Source organism: Poecile atricapillus, chromosome 3, assembly GCF_030490865.1.
Source record: "Poecile atricapillus isolate bPoeAtr1 chromosome 3, bPoeAtr1.hap1, whole genome shotgun sequence".
Lineage (NCBI taxonomy): Eukaryota > Metazoa > Chordata > Aves > Passeriformes > Paridae > Poecile > Poecile atricapillus.
Genome location: NC_081251.1, coordinates 31,735,140 through 31,760,131, shown reverse-complemented (window position 1 = coordinate 31,760,131; position 24,992 = coordinate 31,735,140). Strand labels below are relative to the sequence as shown.

The 24,992-nt window shown below is 40.5% G+C and overlaps 1 protein-coding gene across 4 annotated transcripts in view; it reads left to right on the top strand.

The window, feature by feature from the left end:
• FILIP1 (filamin A interacting protein 1) overlaps positions 1-24,992 on the top strand; it is a 102,061-nt gene that overhangs the window by 52,360 nt on the left and 24,709 nt on the right. For all 4 annotated transcript variants that reach the window (XM_058834413.1, XM_058834412.1, XM_058834411.1 and 1 more), the window contains 2 exons: positions 7,078-7,251; positions 9,223-9,401. In XM_058834413.1, coding sequence (XP_058690396.1) covers positions 7,078-7,251; positions 9,223-9,401 — 353 coding nt within the window. The remainder of the gene's footprint in view (positions 1-7,077; positions 7,252-9,222; positions 9,402-24,992) is intronic.

Below are 24,992 nucleotides of genomic sequence, written 5' to 3'. Positions count from 1 at the left end.
TTCTTGTTGCTGGTGAAGCCTTACTTTGGCTCAAGTGTGTAGTTTTCATGCCACAATATAAGAAAGATATAAAGCTATTAGAGCATGTCCAAAAGACAGCTATGAAGATGGTGAAGGGATTAGAGTGGAATCCATAGAGCAGCTGGGGGCCCCTTGGTTTGTTCTGTCTGGAGGGGGCTGAGGGGAGATCTCACCACAGTCTTAGCCCCTCATTAGGGGAAGAGGAGGGGCAGACACTGAGCTCTTTTCTGTGGTGATGTGAGAAGACCGAGGGAATGGCCTGAAGGTGTGTCAGGAGAGGTTTAGGTTGGATATTGGAAAAATGTTCCTCTCCCAGAGGGTGGTTGGGCACTGGAACAGGCTCCCCAGGGCAGTGGTCACAGCACCAGCCTGACAGAGTTCAAGAAATGTTTAGACAGTGCTCTCAGGCACAGGGGGTAACTCAGGGCTGTCCTACGCAGGGCCAGGATTTGGACTTGATGATCCCTATGGGTCCCTTCCAACTCAGGACTTCTATGATTCTGTGATTTTATGTAATTAGCCAGAATTTTGCATAGCTGGCATCACTGAGAGAGTGATACAAACAAGGCTGCTTCAGGTATCTGGTTTAGGAGAGAAAAATATTTATTGAGTTTTTAACAAAAAGGAGTTTTGTACAATGCAATATACAGTAGAGGAAGCAACTTCACTGCTTTGAAGCATAAGTTTCAAAAAAGTATTTGAAGAATAAGTCATTGCAGCAGTATGAAGGGTTAGGGTGAGCAATCAGGCCTTTAAGAAAAGTGTCAATCTATCAGTCAGGAGTAGTTCTTATTACATTCTGTATAGATATTTATAGTACTATGAGACAAAATTAAGAAAGTACACTTTCCTTTTAATTATTTTTATTTCCGCCTAAGATAAGAAAGAAGGGAAGTTACTGGTCTTAAACAGGGACTAGTGGATTAGTGTTAGGAAAGTTCGTCAGATACAGGCGTTTGAGTACTCCTGCTTAAAGATGCTTTCTTTCATTAAAGTCAACTAACCAAGCCAGTGATATCCACTTTCTGAGGTCTCTAATGGAACTTTTCAGAAATAAGGCTATTCCTGCCCTGATGGCAACACATCATGTCCTGGATTGCGCAGAAAGCAGTGTGAGAACATTCTCCTGATCTCCCTCAGGATGCCTTGAGTGTGATGTTTATTAACTCTAGGTGAAATATTTGTAAAGCCTACTGGCATTTAGGAAATCAGTCACTGGTAAGATCCCAACATTACATGGATAACCTGTGACCTTATCTAGTTTCGGATGCTGAACAGAGCAGCTGTTGTGCTATAAATAACCTGAACTGTGTGCAATGCAAGGAAAAACAGCACAAGTAGAAGTAGAAGTAAAGGTCCCTGTCTGTGGTTTCATAGTTATTTTTTGTCATTAATCACTGGCAAGAAAAATACAACTTCATGAATATTAAACATCTGCTACTTAGTGCACTTCCTTGTGTAGGTATAATAAACTGTCTTCATAACCAGAAAAGAAACATTCGAAAGCTGGGAATATCAGATTGCCAAAATATTACATAATTGCATTTCTTGTAAACACTATTTCTGCTCCTGCATTTTCAAAACGTCTTTCATATAATTAAGGAGATTGTTGCCATGTTACTGAAATACTGATATTTCTCTAAAGTAGTTAGGTGTACAGTAGTTAGATGCCTCCAAAATTGGAGTTATGAAGGTAATAGTTACCACTAACTGATTTTGAGAGAAACTGTGAATTTGGAGGAAGGCTACTTTTGAAAAAAAATCAGAACAGTTTAGGACATGTACTGCCAAATGATCTTGAGTTGGGTTTCACTCCTAGCTGACAGTGATTACTTCGACTCCATTCAGCCCATCTTGAATACAACTGAATTTTTTTCCCGATTTACTAGGTGCCTTATATGAAACGAGTTTGATCAGTTCAGTCCCATTTCCCAGGTGACAAATGGCCTGTGGCAAAAATTCCCCGTTTAGTGGGTGCTGAGTTTTGTCAGCAGGCTCATGGGAGAGGCCAAAGACTGTGGGAATGGGGAGAGAGGGCTGTAGTAAATTGGCAGGGCAGGGCACGAGGAAGAAGCACGTCTGAACGCCCAGCTTGTGTAACAGTCTTTCCATTGACCAAGAATCTGGTTGCTAGGCTGCCGGACCCCTTTTACAAGCAGCAGAGTCATGCTATTGTTTCCTAAATGGTTTCAATTTTATGCAGGAACCTCTTTACATCCTTTCTATATCTTTTAAATATTTTACTAGGCACATAGTAAAGTGAGGTTTGGAACAGAGCCCCCTGCTCCGCTCAAGCTGGTGAGCAAAAGAAAGTCCTTTAACTTTATTCTGCCAAGAAGCGAGTGTTTCAGGGTAGCCCTGTGAGGAGTGGGCTCATGTCAGCCTTCCATCTGGGCAAGTATTGTGCACTCATGAGAGAAGGGGAGCATTGTCTTGGATTTCCCAGGTAGTAACGCAGACCCCACGTCTTCAGTAAGTGCACTCATGAGTGGGGAATAGAGGGGAGGGAAAGGAGAACAGGCAAAACTTTGTGGGTCAGCAGTGCTCCACAGCCCCTCAGGCCCTCCATGGGTGTACTCAAGTACTGAGGTCATCAGCCTTTAGGTTTTCGTACCTCCAGTAAGCAGAAAACAAGGCTTAGATATAGTTCTACTTTGCAGTTCCTCTATCAGCAGGAGCAACTGAAGGAGTTAAATTAGGTAATCTTTAATCTCTCTTTATTGCTCCTACTGCTTAGAGAATCAGGTGCTTAGGATACTTTATTAATGGAAAAGTCCCTTTATTTTCAAGAGCTCACAGTCTTAACAGTATAGATAGAAAGGTAGCTCGGAGTTTTCCATAGAACAATTGAAGTAATGAAGAACCAATAAAAGTAAATTTTCTAAATTCCATATTTTGACTTTCAAGAGCTTCTCTGACTAATTGCAGTCTTCTGGACTTTTGCAAATAAGTTTCATTGTATTACAAGCTGTTGCAATATGCAGTCTTCTCAAGCCTGGATGTTCTTTCTCATCACAGCACCAACAAAACAAAACAAAAACAGGACTTGAGAGATGATTTTCCTGTGCCAAACATCATGTCCCTTCTACCAAAACAGCTAAAAACTGTTCTCTTGGATTTATATGCAAGTTTGCTTGCAGTTTGAAATATCTTCCTTATGTTTGTCTCCTAGCAAATTTACGCAAAACAGAATTGTGCTTTGGGGCGAGGGTGGCACCAGCAGTAGATGTCCACCAGTACAAACAGCTTGCCATCAAAGTCCCCTTTTCTTAGCTAGGGCCCCCCTCTCTGAGCCTCTCATGCCTCTTCACAGGTATGAATTTTGAAGTAGCCCCAGTGTTTCTCTGCAGGATTATTCTGACTTGTTTTCTGGAGACTTGTTTTCTGTCTGTTTCCTGCAGATCACTACACATTGGAAGAAGACATCTCTATCTGACCTCTCTTCTAGTTGTTTCAGGGGAAAATTGGTCATTTGGAGAAACATGAAATCATGAGATAAAAAGGCATGCTGTTTCAGCTCCTTCCCTCTACATTATCCTGAGGAGTTTCAGAGAGACTAACTGGAATTCACAAACCCTGAGGCTGATGGAAGATTAGGACATTGTCTGGATGTCTCTCTGACCTAGGTTAGCTGCCCTTCAGAATGTCCCTATGATGGAGCTTGTTTCTGACCAAATAAAAACAAATTTGTCTCCAGTTTATTATTAGCATTAGGTTCCTTTTTGGTTCAGTGCTTCCTAGCAACCCATGTTCTGTTTGTCATTTGTTTTTCACAAACTGTTATCACAATTGAAATGAAGTACTTGGTGAATTAACCAATACCCTTGAAAAGATAACGATAGGAGAAATGGCTGAGCCCAGAAAAGGCAAAAGGCAGCTTATCACATTAACACCATCCAAATCCAGAGGGCCAGCGGAGTGTGGGATACCCAAGAAGGGGTACAGGAGAGGGCAGCTGAGTGTGCCTCTGGGGATGGTGCCAGCCAGACTGATTCCGGGCTAGGTACCCTCCCCATGGGCTGCAGCAAGGGATGGTCAGTGCTGACTGTCCTACTGTGTTCCCTTGGAGATAGGTGTGTGTGTCACTGCTTCCCTTTAAAGATGAAGTAATGCATTGTCACTAAAGGACACAAAATTATTCACACAACCACCTTTCAGCATTAGAACAGGAAGGAACCAACCTTTATTCTCTGACTCCATTATTTATAGATTCTTGACAATGACCAGGGATTGGATAATTAAGCTACCACTTTCCCAATCACACTGGTCATGCAAAACATCCATCAAAAGTTTCTTAGAAGGAATGTGATAAATAACTTATGTTTATAGAACTTTCTTGGGAAAGTAACTAAAATTATGAAAACATTATCAGAAGGCTTTAGGTTTCAAGGTGACAATTCATGGGTTTTTTTCTTCAAAGCTCTCAACTGAACTTGGTCACCTATTTTTTTTCTTGGGGTGTCAGCTTCTCCAGTCAGCACCATCCACTCCCCTGGCTTGGCTCCCTCTGGCTTGACTCCCTCTGCCTTTTGGGGGACCCAAACATGCAGCATTCAGAAGCCCTTCTTAGCAGGGACACTTTTAGCTGTTTCAGGGACTCTTATTACTGCTCCCTTGTGCTAAAGTTGCCCCATTGAATTGTGAGTGATGACAGACTAATGAGGCCTGAAGGAAAGTCAGGCAGTACACAACTGACCAGGGGCCGGGGCACTTGCTGGGCAGAGCAGCTGCCTCCACCATCTATTTTTGTATCAAATAACCATTGCAGGGACTGGAGTCCAGCTTTTTGCTCTGCCTATTCACAGTGTTAAATCCCCAATCCCAAGCTGTCTCTGTCTGCCTTGTCAGTGTTTAATTATGCCATCCAGGACCCAACAGCTACAACATGAGAATGAACTCATCCTCCTCCCCTCCCAGATAGCTTAAGGTCTGAGGTGCTCCCTGAGGAATGGGCTGTGTGGGGCCTGAAGCTTTGTGTGCTCAGAATCAAAACAAAAAGACGTTTCAACGTGACTGACTGTGTCCCTTGGTGCAGAGGGTAGAAGTGAGCTGCTCCCTCATCCCCATGCCACCATGTTGGTGCTCCCTTTGCATGGAACTCTCTCTCCCTGAGCATGTCTGTGGCACAGGGCCCCTGCTGCGAGGCACACAGAGGGACACCAAATTAGTTCTTTGGGACAGGATGAAGGTACGGCCTCAAAACTGCCTCTTCCTGAAAGGGCTTAAGACAATGCATCAGGAAAATCTGGATATTTAGAAATCCCTCCATACTCCCATGCTATCCTACCAGACTTTTTAAAGGGTTTTTCTCCAATATAGAAGCATTGTCCTCATGGTGATGAAGACACTAAGACATCAGTTATTTCTACAGGGCTAGAGAAAAGTAATACATTTGCAAACCTGTCTAGAACCTGCCTAAAATAACATTTTTCCTGTACTGAGAGTGACACAGTCTCAGGATGTAATGTAGTGAGGTCTACATGCTCTTTGCCTTTCTTTGGGACTAGCCCACATGATTCACTTAGTTGCAATATCCATTAGTGATGAACCTTTCCCACTATCATTTTGAAATAATGTGAATACCATTCCAATTTGCTTTTTGTAACTTGCAGACAAGTGCAAAGACTTTACTTAAGGTTACAAAATGTTATAGAGAGCAATTGGGCTAGTTCTTAATTAGATGACATGATCTTTGCCTGAAGTTCATTATTTCTTTTCATGTTATACTGTTTTAAATTAAAAAAAAAAATAAAAAAAAAAATTAAAAGGTCTCTGCCATTTCCCAAAATTATTTTCTTGCTCATTTTAAAATCAGGTGGTTTTGCTGAGCTGTGATGCCTCTGTGGTTCTGGGTAAAGATTTAAAATTTGCTACAGGGATGGATGAATTGAATGCTGTTATGAACAGCATGGGAAAGCATGAAGAGTTGGTCAGATCATAAATCTTAAAACAGCCATTGCTTACATAGCAGCAGGCTTTGTACAGGATTTTTTCCTAAAATGTCTGAACCCTTCCTTAGTGCTTAATTTACTTCCCAAGCTCACACGGTTGTCAGAAAGACATGCAAGAAAAAAATGCCCATACTCTTCTGCTCCCCCATCCATTTGCACTTGTGGGAAAGATGTTTTCTAAGGAAATCCAGGAGCTCCCCTTTGCCCACCAAAAACCTGTAGGTTTTACAGTCCCTCCCTGGACTATGGCCTCATAAACATGCCTTGAAAGACAAGCAGGTGCCCTGCCCCCGTTTTACAGATGGCTTAACAGGTGTTGGCAAGTGTCATTAGAAACAGAGCTTAAGTGTTTGTCCTCATCATAGCCCTAAAATGCTCCTTATTCATAACCAGGTGGCTTTGCAGAGCTGTCCCATCATGCCTAGATGTTTGCTCATGCTGCCTGAAACGGGGGGCTTCCAGCTGGGGCAGGGAGCTCCAGGCTGCCCTCAGCCTCAGGTGCATCCCTGCTCCCAGCCCTGGCTCCAGCAGCATAGCCATCCTCCACTGCCGGGAGGATTTGCTCCCACTTTCCACATCTCATTAGCTGGGGCCTGCAATATGTCTAGGGTTTTGTTTAAAGAAAAAAAAAAAATAGAAAAAATTTCTTTTAAAAGTTACTTGAAAAGAATATTTAGTCACAGATTCAGTTAGGGAGTGACTAGGAAGTAGCTGTTTGAGAAATATTAGTTCAGCTCTCTTGTGCTGCTTGTTCTACACATTTCCTTATCCCTTCAGGAAACAGTACAGGCAACAACTAAAATCCAGTATATGAAGAATAATGATGTTCTCTGGCTATAGTTGCAACTCAGAGAAAAATTCATACCATTCAAATGCAATGTCCTGCAGGAACAGAATAATTCATCCTTTACAGTACAATATTTGTGTAGAAACAGATCAAGTTTAATGTGTTATCTCCTAAAATCTTTATATTTGCATTGACAGCCTGTCATTTTTCTAATTTATTTTATTTTTGTGTATGCAGTCTGTACATATGAAATGCCCTCATTTTCCCCATGTTTCCTGTTAATAGGTTGACTCATGATAGTGATTTGCAATATTACAGGCAAGGGAGGATGTGATCCACATGCTGAAGACAGAGAAAACCAAACCTGAAGTTTTAGAAGCTCATTATGGGTCTGCAACTCCAGAGAATGTGCTTCGAGTGCTACACAGGGATGCCATTCTTGCCCAAGAAAAGTCTATAGGGGAAGACGTCTATGAGAAACCAATTTCAGAGGTAACAACTTCTTGACTGACAACCTTGTGTCTGTGCAGGGGGAAGCCTAACCAGAAGTAAGGCTCCATATATTTTGGATGTTTGCAAAACATCCATGTGTATAAACACAGAGTTTATACACTGAAAACAAAATCTTGTTCACTTATATGTAGAATTTGTAAGTGAAGTCACTGGATTTGAACACAAACCATAAAGAAGTTGTGTACTTTCTAGGGCTGGTGCTGTTAAGCAAGACCCAAATCTTTGAGTGTTAAATTTCTGGTTTTTAAATTCCTTTCAATTATAGGCTTCGACCTCTACTGCTCACAGCACTGGTAACTACTCTTTGATTTTCTTGGCATACTAGAACACTGTCATGAGGGTAGTTAAGAAAAGAAGACTTTTGGAGATTGACTTTGACCATATTTATGGGATCATAAATCCATATTAATTTTACATCACTTAAACTCTAGGACTGCAAAGTCAGCTCAACCTCTAAAGACTCACAGGACTCCTTGCTTTAAAATTTAAGCAATAAATGAATGTCAGGTAGTCCTGAGAATGTCTGAGGCCAGCAGGAATGCCAAATTAAACAGCCTTTGCTCCTGTTCACAGTTTCATAATAGTCCAGGGGAAGGAGCATGCAACAACATTAAATATAACATACTGTAGTGCCTGTCCAAATCTTCATAGTTCATCCAATTAGAACATTTCATTTGTTCACCAGGAGTTGTGTCTACCATGAGATATCTTTGTACTGTGTGTCCTTGTTGAAGCATCTCCTGGAATTTTTGTGATGATAGTAAATAAGGAAATCAATCCTTAGTATGTGGGAGCATACATAAAACACTCTCAAACAAGATTAAAAGAGCTTAGCAAGGCTTTCGTCATGTGCAGATTCACAAGGCTTATGTTGAAATAAAATAGAAAAAATAAGTGCAAAAGATATACTCTGAAAAGCTGAAGCCAACCTGGTTCTTTTATAAAATGCAATGATTTTTTCACTTTGACTTCTATGGTCAGCTTTTGGAGAGCAAATTGCCATGGTTCTTCTGCTCTCTTATTTCCCTGTTTGCTGAGATACTATGTGAAACAAGAGCAGCCCAGGGCAGCTGGGGTTGAGGAGGATGAGATTCTCACAGGGTGAGGACTGGGGATGGGCAGAACAGGCTCTGCCAGCCACTGTGCCAGGGGTAGGCAACCAGACAAGTACCAAGGCAGGAGAAGGCTGGAGTTGGTCATCTGCACCAAAGGAGCAACATGAATAGCTGCGGTGGATTTGGAGTGCCCTGGCAACTTTTTAGACACACCTCCCTGGTTTTAATGTTTGTTTGAATAATAAATGGCATATTGATATGCCAAAAAAATGCAGAAAACCAAAAGGGTAAAGGGTTGTGAATAAAGAAAATTTCTGTCAAAAAACAGGCTGAGGAGAAACTCCTAAGGCTTATAATTAATTGTACTTGATAATGTAAAACTGAATCTGGACAGAATCTAAATAATTTGGCTCTTTCATCTCAGCAGACTTAGAGGTGTGTTAAAGATGCGTAACTCAAATTTCAGCCTTCAGATTACATTTTATGCCCCACATGCAAGTATCTAGTCCCCATACAGGGGTGTGAATTCAGGCTCCCAGGCTCTGAGTTCTGAGCTACAGCTTTTTCCCTGTGAAATGAAGAAAGCGTGCACAGCACCTCACCACAAAAGAAATATGGCATTGCAACAATACTATTTGTTACCCTAAAGCCAAGTGAAGTGCTGTCTGTTGTGTATCTGAAAACTATGCATACATTTATTGCTAATATGTCATCCAAATAAATCAATACTTTCACGGGGCAGTTATTCTTATTTCTAGTCACTGCTTTATGTAAAACCCAAGATGTAAAATTACGGGAGTTGCACTTACCAAGCACAACACTGTTGGTTAATAAATCAGATGAAGTAAAGCATGGCGACCTTTAAAACAGTCTGTTCTCCCTTCCTGCAATCCAGCTGGACAGACTTGAAGAAAAGCAGAAAGAGACATATCGGCGCATGCTGGAACAGCTCCTGCTGGCAGAAAAGTGCCATCGTCGCACCGTTTACGAGCTAGAAAATGAGAAACATAAACATACAGATTACATGAACAAGAGCGATGACTTTACCAACCTCTTGGAACAGGAGCGGGAGAGGTGAGTAAAAGACTACCCCAGTGTCCCAGTGCTTGTGCCTTCAGCAGTGGCACGGCCTGGTATTTTCTGAGCTTAAATGACACTAAACTTGTGTGTAAAACATCTGTAAATGTTGGTCCACTCATGTCATTTGTGAGTATGTTCCTGTGCGAGTCTGGAGGGATACCACTGAATGTTCCTCTAGTGTGAGCCTGAATTAAGAAACAAATTGTTTTGAATTAGTCATGCCCATTTTGGGTTCACCTCCAGGTAGCTTTTGATCAGATGTTATTTATGTTGGCTAAGTTTGGGACTGGCTTGCTTAGCTAAGCGCAAAGTTTTGTGAAGGACAGAGCGCTGTTGTCACAGCAGGAGGGCAGGGTAAGCAAAACCACAACACACATTAGGATACTGTCGTGCCCTTTGCATTTAGGCTTGCAAAGTCACAAACCATTTGCATTCTTTTCCATATTTTGAAGGTGCATGCCTCAGGCAATTTATCTGTTCCCCTGAAAGAAAATATTATCATGCATTACAAAATGTGTCCAGCCTGTGGTGGACTATCTGCAGTGTTCATTTCTTTCTGAGTGTTTATCCTGATTGTTGGATGAGTAAACTGTGTCTCTAAGAAGAGAAAGATCACCTACCTCAGCTTACGACTGAGCACTCAGAAACAGCCTCAGTTTTTCAATATTAAATTTTGTTGCTTATAGCAAACTGCTTGAAATCAATCCATGTTGTGTTTCTTTTTATTAAAAAAAAAATAAAAAAGCCTCTAAGAAAAATACTTAAGGCAAGTTCAAAGAAGAAATGCTTTTGAGGAAACCACAGACTTGTGGCAGACATTTGCAAAAAGGCAGGAGTGAAACTGTTTAGTGTATTTCCTGAACCCAGTTCAGTGCCAAATTTGAGTAGGTGGCACATGAGCTACAGTGACCATATTTCCTAATTTAATAGGTTTTGGCTTTGTTCTGTCTTTACTTTCCTGGATTGATTGGCAAACTTAAAAGAACAAAAATGCTTCTGCATCTTAGAAAATTGATTCTCATGGTAGAAAATTAAAAATGTAAAAATAAGTATGTTCTAAGAAATTAAAGATGTATTTTCAAGTAAGGAGCAACGTCACATCTGATTCTCATAGAAGACATTTTGTCTCTATGCTGAATATCCATGTATGTGTGGACACTCAGCCACTAAAATGCTAGAAAAGTGGTATTAAAATACCATTTACATTTGTCTTTACATTTTAATATTCACATTAATTTGACAATTGTTGCCTTCTTATTATTCCCTCTCAATCTGTGAAGACCACTAAATAGTCTACTATTATGACCTGGGTTGAAATTACTTCCTTTAATGAAGTGATTAAAGAGCTTTTTGTCTTACCACTGCTAAGATATCGTGTCCCATATCTGTGGGCATTTTCTCTTACCCTTCCTGATCTCTCAAACTTCAGGATTTTTACATTCTACAATTTTGGGAAAAACAGCAATAAGGAAAGGAAAATTTGAATTTCTCTTGAAAGCAGATCTTTAAGAGCAATTAAATCCACCGGTTTTAGTCACCAGCACCTCTGTACTGGTGGCTGCAGGGGAACAATTGCAGTGCTGAAGCCATTCGGATTTATGTTAACACCAGAAATCTGGTGTTTGCTATTTAATCCACTTTGTTTGTCTATGACACTAATTTGTTCCAAGATAATAGTGACCAAGCAGAGAGAACATGACGTGTAGCTTAACATAGAAAACCAAGATACACATATCTCCCTCTTCAGGTTCCTCCTCTCAGATCACTTACAGATCAGATTAGCAAAATCAGGATGGGCTGGAAACCACTTACTAAGCATAAAATCTTAAATGATCTCAATTTCTTACCTTTGTTTTATGAGTGCACATGAAACTGGGGCTGCACCCATGTCTTTGTGGGCATTAAAAACTAGCAGTAGTACCGTTTGAGGGCCATTCACAAAGAAGGAGAGGGTGATAGGATGACTTCTTAGAAAAGCCCCAACGTGGCAATAGGTTTTGTCAAAAAGAAAGAGTTTGAAGTGAAAAAATTAAGTCGCAACAGATTAAAGCATACAAGAATCTGCATATTGGGATAGAGAACTGACCTGCCCAAAGGCATTTTTTAAGGTCCTGCATAGGCATTCTTGTTTTATAAGTACCACTATACATATAATCCATTTTACTGTGGTACTTTGAGGGTTATTTTATTAGGAGCTGAACAGACTTGTAGTCTCCATGAAAACGAAAAGGGACACAGAGTTGAACTCTGCCCGTCAGCCACTCTACTGCACTTGCAGTTATAATGTTAATGAGACAGGGTGAGCCAGAGGAAGAACAGTGCTGCAGGATGGCCATCCCACAGCAGTCTGCTACAATGAGAGAAGCAATCATTTCTATACTGGATCTAAGCAATTTCAGTAATTTCTTTCCTCACAGTATTTTATCAATCATTCCTAACCATTGTTGTCTACATCAACTTTTACAGGCCACATCTGCTTTTGCTGTCTTGTGAAAATTTGAACAAAGCAAAAAGGGAATTAATTCTTTAAGAAACAAATATCCCTCGGTTCTAATGTATGTCTAACACTCTCTTAATGCATTTACTTTGGAATATTTTTTACATGCGCTTTCATACATTATCTCTAATCCATCTACAACAACATGATAGAAAAGCAAAGAGTTCCTATGAATGACTAATTATTAGATCAGCTTCATAAGGGAAGGAAGTAACAGCAAAACATGATTTCTCAAAAATAATGATGAATGTACAAAAGTACAAAAGTACAAAAAAGAGAAAATTGTGCACTGGGATATTCAAAATTTAGACAGCTGGGGGTGTGGGTGTAAATGGAGAAAGCTGAAGGGCCTCACTGTTGGTGCTGGCTCTGCAAGACCAAGCGTAACTGACCTGAAGAAAGACTGTGGAAAAGGTTGGCATGTTACAGAAAAAGAGTAGTGATGACCATTTGCCAGGTGAAGATGAAAGAAATATGGTAGTTTTAGTGGAAGGTGCTTCTACAGATTTGGTGGCTGAAGTGTTTTGCAAATTCCTTACAGTATTCTATAATAGTATCTAATTATGTTTGAAAGTTATGGATAGTATTTTTTATTTTTCAGTGCAATCAAATTTCCCTTTCCTACACTTGCATACCTCAGCTGCTGTTTCTCTAACATCAAGTTGTCCTTGGGAATCTTCAATTCTGGGACATACAGAAGCAGACACCCTCCTGGAGCCTCCTGAGGAGGTTGAGGAATATGGAGAAGAGCTGAAGGCCCCCAGGCCCCCTCAAAGTCTGGGATGATAGATGGTGCTGTAAGGAGTCTCGGGTCTGAGAGGTGGAGAATGAAGGGTCTGGTCAGAACTGCTTTGATGCTGTGGCTTGCAGTGGGTGCTTGGAGAGCAGCAGACCAGGCATCAGCAGCCTCAGGGCTAAAATTAGTTTTCCCAGCACAGGCACCCTCATAAACTTCAGCTGTGCTTTTGGGAGGGAGCTGGTGGAGTGACTTCGGGCTGAGCTGGGCACAGCTAAACCAGCTATTGGTACTCCATGACCCCAAAAATTCTTGTGTAAAGCAGGCTTAACATAAAATGGTATTTGGCTGTTCTCTGTGCTGCCTAGTCCCAGTCCTCTTGCCTTCCCTTTTAGTGAACTTGGGGCAGGGTTGGGGGCAAATCTTTAGTTTATCAAATATATACTTTTTCATGTTATCAGCAGGGATTTTTTTTTTCTGGTGGAAATTACAAAGGGTGGAGACCTTTGTAATGTCAGCATTTCTTTGACATTTTGATTGACCTAGGAGATGAGACTTAAAATGCTGACATTTTTACAGGTGCTAATCTCTGAAAAATTTTTCTTGTGCCCTTCTTTTAATCCTGTCGGTTGACAGCACATTTTGCTCCTATTAAAAGCACTGGAAAGCTCCTATTAATTTCAATGGTTCAGAAAGAGGCTTGAGGTGAGGACCACTGAGCCAGTCCTGCTATCCAGGAAGGATTGAAGAAATAGCCTGAAAGCCTACAAAAATGGGAGGAGGAGGAGGGAACTTCTTTTATATGGATGAGATATGGGTTGCTAAACAGAGGGTGTGATGTGGCAGAAAGGCTTTGTTGGAGCTCTGTTATGGGGGATCCGTGTGACTGCTTTGTGAGTAATTTGATCATTTCCAGCACGATCCCTGAGACTGCTGAGACTCTGTCACCCCACCACACAGTGATCAGGAAGCATACACCCCGTATCGCAGTGTTGTCTGTGCTAAAGGATAGATATGTTTTATTGTAAGACTTCACTGAAGTGGTGAGGATTTAATATTGGTTCTTCCTTTCCTCAGTGCTTCAAATTATTTTTTACAACCACGGCAAGTGTTCTTGGTGTGCTGAAGCGTTTCACGTTTTCCTCAAAGGCAAGGCTGAGCATTCAGTCTGTACTTCCTAAACATTGCCCTGCTAAATCTGGTTTTAGTTAAACCCTCTTTTTGAAGTACTTGGCCATAATTAGATCTGCCTAGAGGAGACAGCAAGACTGTGACCCCGGCTCTTTCCTCCACAAAGTTCCCTTTCAGCCTTCACGTAAAATTGTCTCCTCTGCCTCCCCCATCTAAGCACCCCCAGCAAGGAATGCACTGGCAAGTCCCTCGGAGGTCTGTGATAATACATTCCTCTCTACTTCAGTCATGCTGGCACTGAGATGCTCTTGGCTGCTCTGCTGGTGATGTAATTCTGGGCCCACATCACCTGCAAAGGAAACTGATCTGTGAGCAATAAAGCACACAGCCCTCCTGAAACAAAAATGGGAGTGTTGATGTTAACAAGTTTTCAAACTCCCCTTCCCCCCTGTTTTTGCATTTCTGCTTTTATTACCAAAGCTTCCCTTCTCCCCATTCCCACGAGACGGCAGCACCAAGCTTTTCATTGGGAAGTGCTTGCCTTTTTGTTTCCCTGTATTTATTTCATGGATCCAAGCAAGTGTAAAGGCTGGAGTGTGATACAGTTTAGAGATTTTGTGTGTGTTGCCTTTCCAGTTTGTGTTTTCCCTCAATTTTTATGAAGGCTGTAAAATAAAGGACCTGGCAGGAAGACAGCAGGGCAGAGTATCCATCAGTCAATTACTTGCTTTAAGAACAATCAAGCCAAAAATATGAAGTGTTCAAGTGTTCAGTACTAATAAATTTCTGTGATTTACCACCATAAAGCCAAACTCCGTGGTTAGAATAGGCCAATACAGAAATATTGGGGTGAGGTATAAGATCCAAACATATAACACAGATTTTGACCTGTAACTGTAATCTATTGGTGATTCCTCTAAAGTCTGGAAATTAAGCTACTTTACAGAATTATTATTTTTTTTTCCCTACCCCCAAGAGTTTTTAGCCATATTTTTACTCTGGCTTTTTTTTCTCATATGGTGATTGTTTCTGTGTCCTGGTTTCCAAATTGTGACCAAAAAAAGGGAAAAGCCATCCCAATGGTGCTTCACCACTGCCTATATCAGTCACTCATCTTACCACACATTACCAGCCTTACTAAAGCATTGAGTCATTCTGTCTACTTTTCAACAAGTGCATCTCTAAACTTTTAATATTATAATGTAGAAGACAAGGGCAGCAGTGCATTTTTGTTCTTTTCAGGCTGACATGCAATCAGTATGGTTTGGAAAAGCTGGCTATTTTCTGTCAATGTAATACATTCACAGGGTCACAGAAATTCTGGGGTAGTCTATTAAAACAAATTAATTAAAAAACCTGGCAATGACAAATACAATTTCTGCACAGTTAAGTAAATATGAAGGTCATCCATTTTGCAGGTCCTGTTTTAGAGCTCTAGCTGACTGCAAGGCAGCAATGACTCAAAGTTTATGTTTTAACTAATGAATCTGGTCCCAACTTCCAAGAAAATGGTTCCAAAGGTAATTTGAAAACGAGACAACAAACAGTTACATCTGACTGTGGAGAAACAATATGAAAGTATTGCAAGTCTTACACAATATGAGCTGGGAGTTATCCAAATCCATCTTTTTACACTTGGATGGTCCTCAAAACTGTCCAGTCTTTCAGTCACTTCTGGGATTATATAAAATGGCATCATGTGTTGTTTCAGCTACTTTTCCAAATTTTTTTCTAAGTAGGCATCAGCTTCACAGCCCTTGAGAAAGAATTATTATACAAAGCTATATGTACTTCATTATTCCTAGCAAGTTTGCTTGCTAAAATCATCAATTCAAATGCTCTCAGGGTCAGACAGGGGGAAAAAATTACTTCATTCAAAATCTACTCACGAACCCAAACTCTGTCCAGGGTGCAATAGGTAACAATTTTAACATTTAAGAGGCTTTTGGCATGTTTCAGAGTTATTATACTACTGAAATAAATATCAGTTCACAGCTCTACTGAGGCCATCTTTTTAAGTTGTCATTTTTTTTAGGCAAAGAAAACAAGAATTGAATCAGGGTCATGTAGGGAAAATTGCTTCCTCATTCAGAAAGATTAGAAACAGGTTTCAGTTGAAATGCCAGGTTTCAGTGAATTCATAAAAAATTTAAATAAATACCACTTATTTACAAGTATAAATATATGACAATAGGCACTCAAGCTTGAACATGTTGGATATTTGCTTTATGTTTAAATGAAAGTTTACCTGTGCAGAGATTCACAGTCTAATTAGTGAAGTGTATGACCTACAGCCCTCATGCCCTATTAATGTCCAAGACCTGTTCTGTATGGTCTGATAACTTCCACAAGTTGTATGAAGAACCTCAAGGCATCATCTGACTAGGGAGGTTATTCTGAATCAGCGAGCCTGTATGGAAGCTTTCCTAACCCTAAACAGATGTAATGCTTTTTCCATCTTCTTTCCCCAAAAGGGTGCCAAGTCGTGCACCTCTTCTCATTCCTGCAGTATCTCCAGCAGCAATGGAGATCAGAAATTATGAGTTTTATATTATGTCATTTCAGTTTTCATTTCTTTTTAAGGCTTGTATGTGAAGAAATCTTAAGGCAGAAATAAAAAATTCAGGGGGTGCAAATATCCAGACAAAGCGTTCTTGTGAAATTTGCCAAGGCCTGTGCAAATGTGAGGGCAGAGAAATAAAAAATGTATAATTCATCAGATATTTGTAACATACCTGAGTATGTGCCTTATTATAATATTGTGTTGCCATAGTTAGTATTTCAAGTAACTTGTTTTTAAAAACTCATTAAGACATATCATTTTGGGTGTAAGACTATTATTAATGTCAACAAAGAAAATCTGGTGACCTAATTCACAAGACCAGCTAGTCAAAAAAACATCAAATAACCCTGTGATTATGCCACTCACCTGGACCATGATAGACTTTTAATCCTTCTGTCAATTTGTTGGGACCTGAATCCATCTCTCAGGGGAGGCCCTCCTGGTCACATCACTGTTTCCTTGGGGTCTCTGTTCCCATTCTTCCTGGGAAAAATTGCTCTATTTTTACAAGTCACTTACATAATTTTGGGTTCTTTTCACCAAAGAGATGAAAATCTTCTTGTAGGTCAGAGCATTCAAATTTCCCAGACAAAGGAATTCACTGGTCTAGGCAGATCACTTGATCTGCTGAAAAAGGGAGGATTTTTCACTTGTTGGTTTGGTGAATTGGTCCAAGATACAGTCCTTTCTATCCTCTTCTTTTCTTAAAATGACAAAAATGGAAATTAAATTACTGATCTGAAACAAACAAGTGTTTCACTGAAATCCACATGAAACACTTTCTTCACTTGAATGAGAGAAAAAAATAAAGCTTTTCTTAATATATTTTTTAAATTTTTGGTTTAGCTCTGAAAAATCAGTTACACAGCTTTGTTATGCAATTTCTTATGTTAGGGAATGATTAATAGTAATGTAGCTGAATATGTAATGCTCTAATGAGGAAAGATGAAATGAGCAGAAAATGAGGCTAAATTATAGCAGAATGACAGCAATGCTTTTCTGATGATAGCAATTATGTCATAGCTGAAAAAGTATCTCTTGGCGACAAGTACATATATCATGGAATTAAAGTTCCTGTACATTTAAGAAGTTCATTTTCAGAGGAACCAGAAAAGGATAGATGTATTCTCTTTCATCATTTAAATGTCAGGCTTTTCCTAGATGACTTAACTTGTTTGAAAATGATACATAGCTTTCAACATTTTTTCATTTTGACAATCACTGCCTGGGATACAACCATGGTTTCCAGAAGTGTCCATCCCAGTGAAAGGCAGGCAGGAGGGCAGTGTGGAGGACAGCTGGTGTGACGTGGGCACGGCTAATCCTGCAATGGAGGAGAGTCTGTCCTGGTTTCACTGCCTCATGTCCTCACCTGACAGAACAAGTGCTGTCAGTCCAACTTGCTTTCAGTGGCAAGCGCACCATTAGCACACCCAAACTTTCTACATCCATCTTCTTCAGGTCTTAGGAAATAATTATTCCTGATGCTGGATTTTATGAGCACAAAGCTGGCATTGTTGCAATCCTTTGAAGTCAGTAGAGCTCCTCTTGATTAATGGGATTAATAGAATCAGAGTAGGAATTCTGAAATGTGTGTATGCTTGTACCTGTAGAAGTCTATACATGCATATATAAATGTATTACGTACAGCAGCTTCTTGGGTGGAATCACAGCTTCTGCATGGGAGTCTGCTCTCCAGAAAATTAACTTGTCAGCAGCACATATTTCCTGTAAAACAATATTTTTATATAACTTATATATGCATTTTGGTTCATCATAGTAATCGTAATAACAATAGTAATAACAGTAACAATAATAATAATCAATAATAATAACAGCAATAATAATAGCAATAGTTTTAATGACAATAATTTTCTACATAATTTCCACAGCCAAATTATGCCTTTGTGTTTTGAATTATTTTTGGTCAGTACTGCCTATTGATTCTACCAAGGAGGCTGTAAGTTTTTGCCTCCTTGTGCATGAGGCATCATTTGCACTTATGTCATGAAGATTTTAAAAAATAAGAGTGATTTGTAAGTGAGGATGCTCGGTGGATGTCAACAGCTAATGACTGAATACCTGATTAGAGAACAACAGGGCCAGATTGCATAAGCCCTGCAGTTATTCAGAGGGCAATACAGACATGAAGAAAGAAATTTGAAGACAAAGGCAAGCACAGCACCTTCTAACTCTCACTTGCTGTATGAGACTGGCTCAGTTTCTCCCTGCTTGCTCTCCATCTTGGAACCTGAGTTTTCCCTGGCCTTTTTTTTTGCTTTTCATATACTCAACAGGCTACAGTCAGGACACGATTTTGGAAAGGGGTAGTGCAAACTAGAACTATTTCAGATGGAGGAGAGAAATAAAACCACACATGCAGTTTTTGAGGCAAGGGATGCACAGGGGCTGGTGCAAGGAAATGTTTCTTTGAATGGAAGCACTGGCATCTCCTGTTCTTGTGCAATGGCTGTGGTCAGCCTGTCCTCCTCTCACCTTCAGAACAAAGCTCTTGCTTCTAAAGGCATGTATTTCATAAGGCTCAAATAACTTCAGGTGAGGAACAATGTTCAGTTCAGGCAAGGTGCTGGGACTACCAAGGATGTGGCAAATCTGGGCAACCAAAACACAGATCTGCTCAAAAATCAGATGCCTGTGAACATTCATATTTATATGTGCACTGGTTTGGGTGTGTTTTTTTATTATTGTTGTTTTTTGTTTGTTTTCTTTATCTTTTCCTTGATTTAAGTTCTTCATTGATTGCAATCCAGATATTTATGGGAGTCTTTATTGGATTCTGCTCTAAGCAACCAGAAGTAAAAGGTTAAATAGCAGGCTCAAACCTTGGGTGAGTCAAGGCCCTATGTGTTGGCTGGGGATAGCTCTGGGGACAGTCTCTTCTCTAACTACCTCTTAATAGACACAAATTTACTGCAATCAGCAAACCTTAGAATTGAGCCAGACAGATAGCTGTAGTAAATAGCTATGTGGTAATCAAAAAGCTTTGTTTAGGTGTAGGGGAGTGTATTTTTCACAGTTGTGATGGACTGGGTTTTTTGTGGGCTTTTTTTTTTTGTTTGTTTGTTTTTTGTTTGTTTTTTGGTTTTTTGGGGTTTTTTTTTGCTAGGGGAGAGGTGCCCATTTATGCTGCACCTCCAGAACAAAGGCAAAAAGCACTAGCAAATGCGGGGCTGTGGGATGGATGTGGTGGGCAAGCGTGTGCTCCCACACAGTGGGAAGTGTGTTCAGGGCAAGAGCTGAGGGTCCTGGCATGGAAAATAATGGAAATATCTTCACAGCCTTTCAGACTGAGAGTTGGGATATGGCATATTAGGATGTGGTGTGACAGCCAGGATTACTCAATGCTGATGTTGTTAAAATCTGTCAGTCCCTCTCTAGATCATAAAAGTAGCTGCTGACTGCTCTTTTACAGCATTTGAAATTTTTTCATTATATGCTAAATCATTGATAATATGACACTCACAGGAAGTAATTTAAAAATCAAGAAAGAATATTTGTAAGACTATTTATTCTTCTCTGCTTTTATAGGCATGTATTGTATTATTCTTATGCCATTGTGACCAAGGTGGCCAAATATGATATAAACATGTGCACACAAAGGCTGTATTTCTAAAAAAGTCTGAGACCCTGCACTGACAGAGATGAGTTTTTATATTGACTCCACTTGAACAGTTACTTGCTCTCAAGCTGCATTGCTGTTGTACAACTGTGAGCTTCTCCATGCTTGACTGCCCAGTGTGTGCAATTATATTAATGATGCTTTTTCCTAAATCCAGATTTTAAACTTTGTCACTCTTTTCTTTTGGTACACTTTCCACTGTTTGTGACCCTCTTGTGGTGACTCCAGACACACCATCACTTTTATGGTTTGATGCTAAAATGAAGAAGGAATTCTTTGGATTCTGTTTTCTCTCATTTTTCCTGCCCACTAGTTTTACTCACTCTAGCAAATACTATATTGCAATGGTGTATCAGATGGGGAGCAGTGAGGTAGACAGTGAGGTTTTAGGTGTAGGACTCATGTGCCCTTCACTCAGTCAGTCACTGTGTTACCTTGCTTGAAGGAAGGGTCAGTGAGAAGAAGCACAAAAGAAGAGGAAGTCCAGGAAAGGTCAGCAGGAGTGAGAGCAATGGGGCAAGAACTGAACTGATGGTCCTGGATTGTAAAGCATGAGGAATAACAAAGAGACAGGTTTAGGCCAACAGAACAAAAGCAACAGAAAGGAGAAAATCAGTCAGGATTAATTTCACATCCTAGACCCGGCTGGAGCAAAAGAGGCCAAGACACCCCCAAAAGACTAATTCTCTCTGGCATGAGAATAGGCATGGTTCTCCCTGCTTCTAAAGCCTCAAGCTCACTCTTCCACCTAACTTTTCCCCATGAACACCTAGCACCTCCAAAGTGAGTAATTTAGAAAAACAAGGGTGGAGCCCAGAGCAGACAGACTGCACTGGAGAGGTTCTGTGATAGAGCACAGGTAGGTGAAGCAGCCAGCACTAACAACAATGCTTCACAGAGGGTAGCAAGCGGCATCCTGCCAAGTGCACCTGTCCAAGCTCCTGGACACCTTTTCCCTTGGCTCCCAAGGCTCTCTTGTTGAAGGGCCACAACAGGTTTCTATGAGACTCCTGGTGCTTATTCTCTGAATATGACCAAGTCATACTATGAAACAATAACCATGACACAGACAGGCCCTGCTTCAGCTGTAATCACTTCTATTTAAAAGAATCTCAGCAGTATTGGAGATGCTGAGCTTTCCAGCTATCAAAAGGATACACACAAGTGTTAAGAAAGCAGAAAACCAAAAGGAAGGGGGTAGAGTGCAACAGGAAAAAAAAAAAAAAAAAAAAGCCAGGAATGCTTTTGTTAAACTTTTGAATCATGCTTCCACAAAAGGCAGCAGATGCCAATGTAGGGTGATTTTCATGCTGCAGTAAAGAGAAAAATAATTTAAAACCCCGGCAGCATGACTTATTTAGAAAGATCTGAGGAGCAATAAAAAAGCCTGTGTGCAAACGTGTGTGTGTGCACAGTTCCTTTAACAGCTGCATGGAACAACCTGTTTTAAATAAGAACAAAGGTGAAAAAAGCCAGCTGTCAGCGCAGCTCACCAAATGAAGTTTTTTTAATGTGCATGACGTATGCCATATAAAGTGTACTGCCTGAGATACAACAGCACTGTCCAACTTGAAGTCTTTTTCTCAGGCCTTTCCTACAAAGTCATGTTTCAAGAATTTACTGTATTTATCTTCATTATTTGTTTCTCTCTCTCCAAAAGGCACAGTGGATCACCTTGCTCACTATATCTTCAGCAGCAAATTAAAATCAGCCTCTTCCCTCCATAAATATTCAAAATTTTCTTGTTCTATGAAGATTCATTTTTACTGAATTCATTTTTATCTGTTGCACTCAGTGGAGACAACTGTAAGCAGAAAGTGCAGGTCAGGTCTGACCAAATGAGTTTGACTTAACCAAGAAAAAGGAAGAAAAGAAAAACAAAATAATGATGGAAGGTTTTCACTGCTTTGAAGCTTTTATGAACAAAAAATAAAAAAGTCTGGCAAGCACACAGTGTACCTTTTCATGTATGTAAGTAAACACAAATTTAGGAAAAGCTTTGCTTGCACAAACAGAAATATTTGGGCTTTTGGTAATATGTTTGAGAACTTGGAGAGAGTTGCAAGCTCTCTGCCTTCACTAGAAATTTAAGATGTGTTTCTGCACTGAAGGTAAAGAGGCAACCAAGTGCAGGGCAGTCTGCTGAGAAGGTTACAAGGCTCTGTTTACAGAGAATTTTATAATCAGGCAATAATTTGTTACAAGTCTCTAAGATCCACCAGAGGAATCTATTGCTGTGCATAGTTAGCAAATTTTTAAAGAAAGCAGCTTATCAAAGAAATGTGTAGTCTATTAGCACATCATTAAATTTTTAAACCAATTCCATCTTTTGCTTCCCAGTTACTCTCCTCTGTAGTAGGCAATTGTACCAGATGCAAAGTAACATTTCTGACTTTCAGAGGTAAGTTGAAATTTGAGATTCCTATCTATTCCCTCTGCTGCTTTTATTTCTTGTTTTTCTTATCTAGTCTCACAATGTTGCAAGTGCTGCTTTATTCAGGAATGCATTTCTTGAACTGCTTCATCCCAGCGAAAGCGTGGACAAAAAATTCATGAGCAAGTTAAATTTTCCCAGCCTTTTAAGTTATTTAAAGTTGAAGATACTCTTGAGAAATAACAACATATGGAGTACCTTTATATTTTTATATAGACACATAATGTGATTTCTAAGCAGTAAAAGAAAAGCTGTAAATATTAAAGGCCTGTTTGACCTTAGCTGTAACATCCTCTGATATCCTCTACAGGTCTGGTACTGGTGCAGTGATGGGAACGCAGAGCACTTGAAATGGTGATGGGAGAATACTTTATTGTGAAATCTCATGGTGGTATAGACTTATCTCAACTAGTGCAGGGGTGTAAGCTCACCACTACCACACTGCACTTTCTCTAAGATCCTCTTGACATCCCTGAACTTTCTGCTCAAGAGTTGAGACCATGAAAACACAGATGAGGGAAGATGTGTTGCTTGCAGCTCCAGCCTGGCCCAAGCATGGCAACATAGAAAAAAGAACAGCCAGAGCAGATACAAGAGGACACCTAGAAGGGTTGTTGGTTTGGGATTTAGAAATGGAGTGCAGAGGTGAGGAGAACCTGGGACTCAGCAGTGGGTGCAGCGAGGCTGGGACAAGCTGTGCAATGAGCTCAGAGCCCAGAGCCAGCTGGGATGGGGTGTGTGACCAGATATCCTCCTGCCGAGCCAGCAGCGCTGGTGGAACAGAGCCTTGCTCCTGGCTGCTGATCACAGCCAGACCCATCTGTCAGCAGATAGTTTTGAAACTTGCTTGCAAAGTGCTCTATGCCTTTCTAGCATCAAACTGCCTCGAGGCTGACACCCTGCTATTGCTATAAATTATTTTGTTAACTTAGAGTGCAGATTTTATGCAGGCCATACAAAAAATCTAAACTTTTCTGAAAATCTCTTAAAGCACCCGTATAATGCCACATCATTAAATTTCAATGGTTAATATCTTAGTGTTTTCCACTGTGTATGCAATTTCCTCTTTTTAAAGAATATTTAGCCCTACCCAACAATTGTTGGGATTGCAAAGGACACAGTAAGTAGAGTAAGCAGAACACTGCTCTGCTCAATGCATGAGACCATTTGTAATTGCACAATCAGACACATTTTGTAGAGAAACCTTTCCTCTGACACTGGAAAAACAACCAAGATGCATCAGCTTTGCATACAGGAAGCAACAATCTCTCTGTAGGACCCCAGCTTCATCTTTTGAAAAGTATTTAGTAAATGTGGTAAAATAATATGAAATGGGAGAGAATGATTATGACTAGTATAGATTTCCCTGGAAAATATGACTCTACTGTTGTGTTGGTGTGACGGATTTCCTACATGGTGCTAGTTAAGTCATGTTAAGATAATTTACATGGATTGTGAATGTAAATCATTCTTAGAGTTTTTCACTCTAAGAATGGTTCTCATTTTGGGGGAGCATATTGGATCCAGGCTCAGATGTGCAGGAGTCTGGAGCATCCATTCCTGGGCACAGGCAAAATCACAGGGATTGATGATCTGCATGCATCACCCACCCTGCAGCTCTCTGAAACCCACATTTAATGTACCCCAGAGCAGGCGTCCCAAGCAAAACCTTGGTCCCTTTGTGCTTGTACCTCCCACCCAGAAATTAATAATTCTCTTCTCATCAGAGTCTGAAGAAGGTGAGGTAAATAATGTCTTGAATAAAAAGCATAAAATCAGCCTCTAAGCACCTGCTTTTCAAATGAGCTCTGTCCAGCCTGTGTGCTGAGTGAGGGTCGTAAGGAAAAAGAAAGAATATTAAATTAGACAGTTTCTCAAAAATATAAAATCACATCGGTCCATTTTTAGTGGATAATAATATTTGAAATTATATGCTTTCAGTGTTTTTGGCTATTGAAAGCTTCCTAAGAAAAGTGGAAGGTGAACAGGAAGGGGAAGAGGAAAGCAAAGGCAAAAGAGAAAGGGAAGATTTTTTCCTAGTTCCCCTCACGAAGTCTGAAAAGGTGACTGTGAGCAATCCAGGGAATCATTACGGAAACAGAAGGAATCCCAAATTCTTTTATGCTGTTTTGGGAACAAAAGGGCTGGCTTAGGACTTCTTTAAAGCAGGGAGCTGGCAGAATGGTGCTTTTCAGACCTCACCAGACTTGGTTAGGCTTGCTACTATGCATGGATTTTCAAAAACAAACACGCCCGTATACTAAATCCCCAGGGGATTTTCTTCATGTATTCATGCCTTTATCAGCCGATCTTAAGATCAGCCAGCGCGTACCAGCAGTAGTACTGCCACTTCAAACACCGGGAAGACAAGAGGAAAGCAACGGGAACTTTTGTTGAGCCAGCGGAATGAATCGGCAGCTGGAATTGGGAAGCAGCGCTTCGTGCATCCCAGTCCAGCTAAGCAAAAGCAACTCCCGGCGGCTCTCTGCGATCAAATCATTATTTCTTAATCGTTCACCGATGAGCTGTACCTGTGCAGAGCCCGGCGGGGCTGTCCCTAGCAGACCCTGGGGGCGCGGCGGCA